Source organism: Thalia democratica, chromosome 7, assembly GCF_965202585.1.
Source record: "Thalia democratica chromosome 7, ktThaDemo2.hap1.1, whole genome shotgun sequence".
NCBI lineage: Eukaryota > Metazoa > Chordata > Thaliacea > Salpida > Salpidae > Thalia > Thalia democratica.
Genome location: NC_139171.1, coordinates 57884836 through 57892133, shown reverse-complemented (window position 1 = coordinate 57892133; position 7298 = coordinate 57884836). Strand labels below are relative to the sequence as shown.

The 7298-nt window shown below is 29.7% G+C and overlaps 1 protein-coding gene across 1 annotated transcript; it reads right to left on the bottom strand.

Moving 5' to 3' along the window:
- Nucleotides 1-350: 350 nt before the first annotated feature.
- On the bottom strand, nucleotides 351-3118 carry LOC145841659 (kelch-like protein 6). The gene is made up of 2 exons (XM_082949010.1): nucleotides 3035-3118; nucleotides 351-1442 (listed from the first exon to the last, which is right to left on the bottom strand). Exons 1-2 carry the CDS (start codon nucleotides 3116-3118, stop codon nucleotides 351-353), a joined length of 1176 nt encoding a protein of 391 aa, XP_082805136.1.
- Between the last annotated feature and the right edge of the window lie 4180 nt (nucleotides 3119-7298).

Below are 7298 nucleotides of genomic sequence, written 5' to 3'. Positions count from 1 at the left end.
CTATTTTGACTAATACTAAACATAAAATGAAAATTTGAAGTGATATTATTCTTCTTAAATTCAAGTCGAGAACTTTTATTATGGTGTATAAATTAAAAAAAAATAACACAAAAGCTTTAGTAAAACTAATGAAATTTAATAAAGTTCTATACTTAATACCATTTATACAACTAAAATGTTTTTAATGTAGCAATAGATTACTTAAAACATTATTTAGACTGTTAAAAGTTACTGATAAAAACTATCTAAAGAAAAGACATTCTTTTAAATTCTTAAAACTTTTACTATAAATCGAATCAATAAAAAATCGCATTTAATTCAACTGTTAAAATCTATATTCACAAAGGCTGTCAATACCTACGCACAACTGATGAATACCACGGAATGCTTTTCGGCTCGTTCGCCGAGCACCACTCACCAGCAGTCGTGTCGTACACAACGACTTCCACCTCGCCCTTCCCCCTTCTCATTCTCACCACTATTTTTCCGTTCGCCCCGAAAGCGTCGCAGATCGATCCGGCGCGCGGCATGGGGTTCACCAAGCGGGCGAACCTGCCCGAACGAAGGTCGAAAACCTCGCAGCTTTTGTAAATTTTGCCGCAACCCTCCCCGCCCACCACGTACAGTTTGTTGCCCGCCGCCACCGACCCGTGATCCCACCTCCTTTCAGTCAAACCGGCCATGTACGACCATTCGTCTTCGAAGTGGTCGTAAGCCTCGACGGACTTTTTCAAGTTGTTGCATCCGCCCGTCACCACCATCCTGCCGTTGAAAACGACGCAACTGTGGCCGAACCGCGCTTTTCTCAAGTTTTTAATGCGGCGCGCCCGGCCAGTTTTCGGGTCGTAAGAGTAGCACTTTTTCAACGGATCGTAAACGGCCAGTCGTTGTTGGAATTCCGCGCCGCCCAGTATGTAAAACTTTTTCATGAAGAAGCAAACGGCGTATTGGTCAAAGCTTTCTTCCACTTGTTTCCATTTTTTGTCATACTTGGAAATTATGTTGAGTTGCCGGAACTTGCTGAATCTGTACGCGAAATTGTTGACCTGCAGCGAGCTTCTGTTTGAACCGAGCTGCTCAACGGTGAACCCGGCGCTAGTTTCAAAAAACACCCGTTTTGCGGCAAACTTGAAAGGAACGTATTCGTTCGCGCACCAGCGGTTTTGAAACTGCGGGTCGGTCGACCTGGTGACCACAGAGCTCGTACCTTTTTTCACGACACCTTCGATGTGCTTGCGGCAACTTTGACAACTTTCCCAAAACGGGTGGTTTACCACAACTTTTTCAACGACCGCAGGCGGCAGCAACGGTAACCGAACCGTCTTTAGAAGGTCACACGTGAACTTTCTTCTGTTTGTTTCGTCATAAGAAACCCAGCTGACTATTGCTTCGAAAACTTCAACTTCATTGCTCACGTTCAGCTTTGAACTGTTGATGACGTTCTGAAAAGTCACGTAGTCACAAGAATTAAAGTTTTTTGTTTTTGAAAAAGTAATAAAGTTGCTTTTTAAAACTGACATTATGTACTCACAAAGAGTTTTTAGAGAGAAAGCTTTACATATGTTTAAAAAAAAGAAAACGTTGCGTTTGTTTATTTTTTCTTTTAGAAAATCGATGTATGTTGTTTCTTCAACTTCTATAAGTCGGGTTATTTTCATAAATGGGATGGTATTATCATTCTTTAAATTTAATTCACCTGTTGTTAAATTTCAGCATTTTGAAAATAAAAACTTTAATATATATTAATATTACACTTAGTAATAAAACTAGTTGTAGCAAGCTATTTCAATTAACTTTAGTTTACGTTAATTTAACTTAATTCATTTTTTAAGCGAAAAAGAGCAAAGTATGATCCTTAATCATTATGCTGTAATGCCAATTCTTTTGATTTTAAGATATAAAGTTTACTATTATTATGTGCTTTAAACTTCTGTAAACTAACGTTAATTTTTTTATTTAACTTAATCGTTTAAGTATAAAGTTTATTATTACATTTACAAAAAACAGTTATTCATGTACAATTGAAGCTTCAGCTAATTAAATACAACTAGACTTTGATAGAATGAAAAAAAATGAGTAAAATAGTATTTATATTTTAAAAAACATTAATGTCAACCGATTAATTAGGTGTGTCATTTTAAAAATAAGAAAAACGAACTTTTGCAAAATAGCTTAATTAATAGGTGTGATAGATTAATTACACACTAGCCTAAAACAATTCAAATGTAGGACTAAAATTACAAAAAAGAAAAAAATAAGCATTACTATGTGATTAAACTTGATATTTCAAAAGAATACGAGAAAAAAAAATATGAACAGAATATTAACTAGTTTAAGTAAATAAAAATCAAAGTAGTATTACATGGTCTAAGTCGTTTGTACCCGAGATCTGTTTTACTTATAACCAACTTAAAACGTTTATTTTTCGGACTTAACTCATTAATAATATACAAATCAAGATCTGAGTGCAAACTATCAAAGAATTTCAAACTGCTAGTTACAAAAAAAAAACTTTAAAAGTGGAATATCACCTACAGCCTGAGTAACCTTAGTGGTCTGAATCATTAAGAATACTGATTAATACTAAATTATTGGAATCGAAGTATAAGGAACGAAATGCTTCTGTTTTTATCAGACATATTTTGGCTGTATTTGTTTTTAGTTAGAGTATTTCTATATGTTATAGTAGTTTTAGTATAGTTAAAAGTTAAGCGATTGGAAACTATTATTACTAATTAGGTTTAAGCAAAAACGTGTACTACCACAACAGTTTAGTTTTAAAAAAAGTATATTTTTTACTCTTTAAAGTTTTCAAGCATTTTACCTAATTAGTTTAGTACGTTAAGTATGAAATATATCTTTAGATTTTTATTCTAAACATTATCTAAAAAAATACTTATGTACTTTTTCAATTTGTGCTTAGTAAAAAATAAAAGTACTTACCAGTTTTAATTAAGTTTATTAGCTGCTTAAAAGAGTTGAATTCATGATACTGCAAATTTTTTAAAGTGTTGCTGTGTAATGCTTCGGTAACCTCACCAATAGAAATTTCTTCAATGAGCTCCTTAAACTTTTCGTTTTGTTTTTTCCTTCGTTTGGTATAATATTTTGGTACCATGTTGTTTAAAATAGTTTAGAGTAAATTCTAATAAGTATTTTGATATTAAAATTTTATATAAAAATGACTTCGCTCAACCTTTTTTCTATAAAATTGTTTGAAAACACTTTATCTTTTGAGATTTAGTTCTTTAATTAATTTGTTTCGTTCTTTCATATGTTATGAAGTAAAAAACTCGTGTAAAAATATTTTATTACTCATACAACTTTAAGGCTATCAAGTATGGTTACATGACAATTCAAAGTCTTAAAAAAAAATTTAAGGGCAATAACTAAAAAAAAATATATTTAAGTTAATTTAAAATCGATGGTAGGCCTAATTGTTAAGAGTGTTAATACAAAACATATACAATTAAAGATAATTTTGGAATTGATGTACTTTAAAACTTTATTTATGCATATCTTTTTTTTTTTTCAAAAAGAAAAACTGTTTGTAGGTCGTAAATAGACCTACGATGGTTTTTTACAATTATACATTATTTTTTAGCTGTGACCCTTAAAATTTTTTTTCAACAATTTGAATTGTTCGAATGTAAATAGTCGTGCTACTATTAAGCCTTTACAAAACCCTATTAAAAACTTCAAAAGCTTTTTAATTAAAAGTTGTTGCAGGCTGTAACACCTTTTCGAGTCTGTTTGCTGTTCAAGTTGTTGCTGACTGTATTTTACATTGGCAATAGTTTATACTGTTTAACAATATTTGAAAAAATTCATGCTAGAGTGAACAAGTATAGAGCAAAATAATTGATGAATCTCGAAACAAAGCCATATACAAAATTTATTATAATGCTGTCTTTTTGTCATGATTTATTTTTGTTTAACTAAATAATTTATCTATTTTTAAGATACTATAAAACAACAATATTCATAGACTAGTTTATGTTTAACTACAAGAATCATAAATTTTAAACTACGAAAAAGATGTCATTATTCTAAAACCATGCAGCAATTTACTTTAAACTGACCTTATTCTTAATTCTGTGTTTTTATTTTCATGACAAATATTTTCTGCACAAAAATTTATGTTCTACTACAAGGTACGCATTAGGCAGTGCAATAAAATAGATTCGAACACTTTTAGGTAAAATTGTAGTTTATAGATCAATAATTAGTGTTTACTTATTTGTTTACTTAAATTGTTATTTTTGTTAGAAAACTTATTAGTGCAGGGTTTCCTTTGTCAATTAAGCTTTTACTAATCTAATTTACTATGCCATCAAAAAAAAATACAATTTCAACCAGTCACCACTGTGCTCAAAGTGTTCAACTCTGGTTTAGGCAATTTTTTATCTAATGATAACATTCTAGAAATCAGTCTGCAGGTTAATATCTAACTATTCAAAAACTAACTATAAAGCATTGTCTTTGTTTGAAAATTATAATTAAAAACAAAATAATATAATAACTTTGTTTTTTCTCAGGGATAGCACAACCTCCAGGAAACCTATCATTAACCACTTCGGTCTGTAGCAGAGACCTAGATAGATTAAAAAAGTTACGAATCTCAGAAATAAAATGAACAAAATCAGGTACGACACGTGATGACGTCATAGAGTGTAGAGATCACTTTAAACTCAGAACGGGTCTAAATTGCAAGAGGGAACTAATATGCACGAGAATAAAATTGCACAATGCACGAAATTGCACGAAGTTAAACTTACACGAAGTCAAATTTGCCCGAATGACATTTTTACACGGGAGTAAAAAAATACAGAATAAAAAAATAAAAGAAAATTCAGGAAATATAAAAAATTACTGGGTAAGGGCTAGGGATAACAGTGATGGCAAAAAAAAAATAACTAATAAAAATTAAAAAATGATAATAATATAAAAATTAAAACTTTAATAAAAAAATAAATAAATAAAAAGCTACCGATAAAGAGTATGGGTTAGGGGTAATAGTGATAATAAAAAAAATAAAATAAAATTAAAAAGTATTCAAAAAATAAAAAAATAACTTCTGCAAAAATATCTCCGTGCAAATTTATTTTCGTGCAATATCTTACCTAAATTTGTCTTTTATTTTAAATAAACAGTAAAAAAAAATGATCAAAGTATATCTAGCATAAAATTCTGCAAAATAAGCCGGAAGCTGAAAAACTGTGGCAAGGCCATATTTGTGATCCTACAAATGGTAAAGACTTTCCGTAACATCTAGAATTGGCTGACTTTTTAAACACTTTTAAGTGCCACAGGTACTAAATGGCTGATTTTATTTTCAAATAGTGTTTTTATATTTTAACCTTGGGAAATTTTAACTTTTTAACCAAGTTTAAAAATATACCTGTAAAACAGTTAAATTTGTTAAAATCCACAAATAGTGTATCAGGTTTACAGTAGTACAATAATATAAACAAAACAACTAATTTCAAAATGTAAACCTAACTGAGATATATAAAAAATACTAATTTAATTTAATTGTAGACAATTTAAACTAAATTATAATTTAAACAGTTTTTAGCAACAGCCTACCATCTGGCCAAAACAAATTCGAAGATGTTTTTCTTGAATTTTCCTTAATATAAAAGTAAGTCCTTAAAAGTGAAGAATAAGAATGAAAAAAAAATTATAAGACATGATTATTTTTCTTTGTAAAAAAAGATCATTTTCCTATTTTTTTGCCTAATAGAATATTGTAAACTATTTTCCTGAAATAACTAGAACCTTTTTATCAACCAAAGATCTTTCCATTCTAAGTACACCTTTTACAATTAATACTTTCAGCATCTGCACTTGGCAAAGGCGTTGTAGTAAAAATATTTCTTAATTTCATTTTCATTGATTCACTATCTAAACTAGGGTTTCCCAAACTTTTTTTTCAAATGGCCTTCTTTAGAAAAATTAAATAAGCTATGTCCTCCTTCAACAAGATTACTCAAAAAACTACCATTAAAATCACCTAAAGATTTTTTTTTGTTCTACATCAAAAGCTTCAGAATATCTAGTGTAAGTTTTACATTATGACCTGACGGCCCCCTTTGATGCTCATAGCCCGCAAGGTATCTGTCATGGTCTCCTGAGGAACCGCTTGGCTTATTTTAGGAAACCCTGATCTAAACCTTCTTTCTTGAATTTTTTCTATAAATTTTACAATAATTCTTAAACAATCTATCCCTTTAGTAAAATATTTCAAATTTAAGCCTAAGCTTACAAATTATAGTTAAAGAATAAATGTTATTAATACTAATAAAAACCTAACTCCACTGAAATTCAGAAATAGATTAAAAAAAAATTCTAAACATTATTATGCTACTAAATGTTCTGTCTCAACAATTTCAAATGTTTTTTCTAACTTAAGTGAAATTTTACTATCAACCTCACTTGCTGTTTCCTGAGTGTGAGTTGGAAAATCACAAACTTCACTGCCTTAAGAAAACTCTCTTCAATTCTCTGAAGCTATTGTTCACGGAATTTACTGTAGATCTAACACTTTGTAAACTAAAAATAATCAACTTTACATAGGAAACAAAATTAAAATGTTTAAAAAATTAAAAAATTGACTATCAAAAAAAGTTTTGAATTTCTTAGTCTAAAGTTAAAAATTTTTCTTACTTTGCTTTTGGTAGATGCTTACCAAAAACAAGTTGTACTCCCTGAAAAGGGTAACTCACTGTAAATTGTAGATATTTCTACTGAATAATTTAACTTAGTATTAGATCCTGCTAGTTAACTTTCTTCTCTACATTTATGTTCTTTTTTTTAACTGTTTTTATTAAGAAGAAATATTTCTAATGTTTGCAAAAAACTCCATTTTGCTGACATGTTTTCTTAATGACTAACTTCATTTGATAGCAATAACAATGTCTGTAGTTGGTCCTTCTATATACGTTCTTAATTCTAGTCTGAACTCATTTTTACTATCCTTCCATTAACTATGCTCCATCATAAGTTTGAGCTATAATTTTTTCCTGATTTTCCTATAGCACAATTTTCAGTTGCTCTAAAATGTGTTTGGAAATACCTTCTGCATTTATACATTATGGACAAAAAAAAGCTTAAATATGCCCAAAAACCTAAACTGATAACTTCCTGTACTTAAAAACAATAACTAGCTGGCTTTCACCCTTTATATCAGTACTTTAATCTGCTATAAGGCTAAACATTAGCCTGATTTGTTTAAAAAGCGACTTGCCTCCTTAAAACCAATATATTTAAAATTTAATTTTTGATGTCTGGTTAAG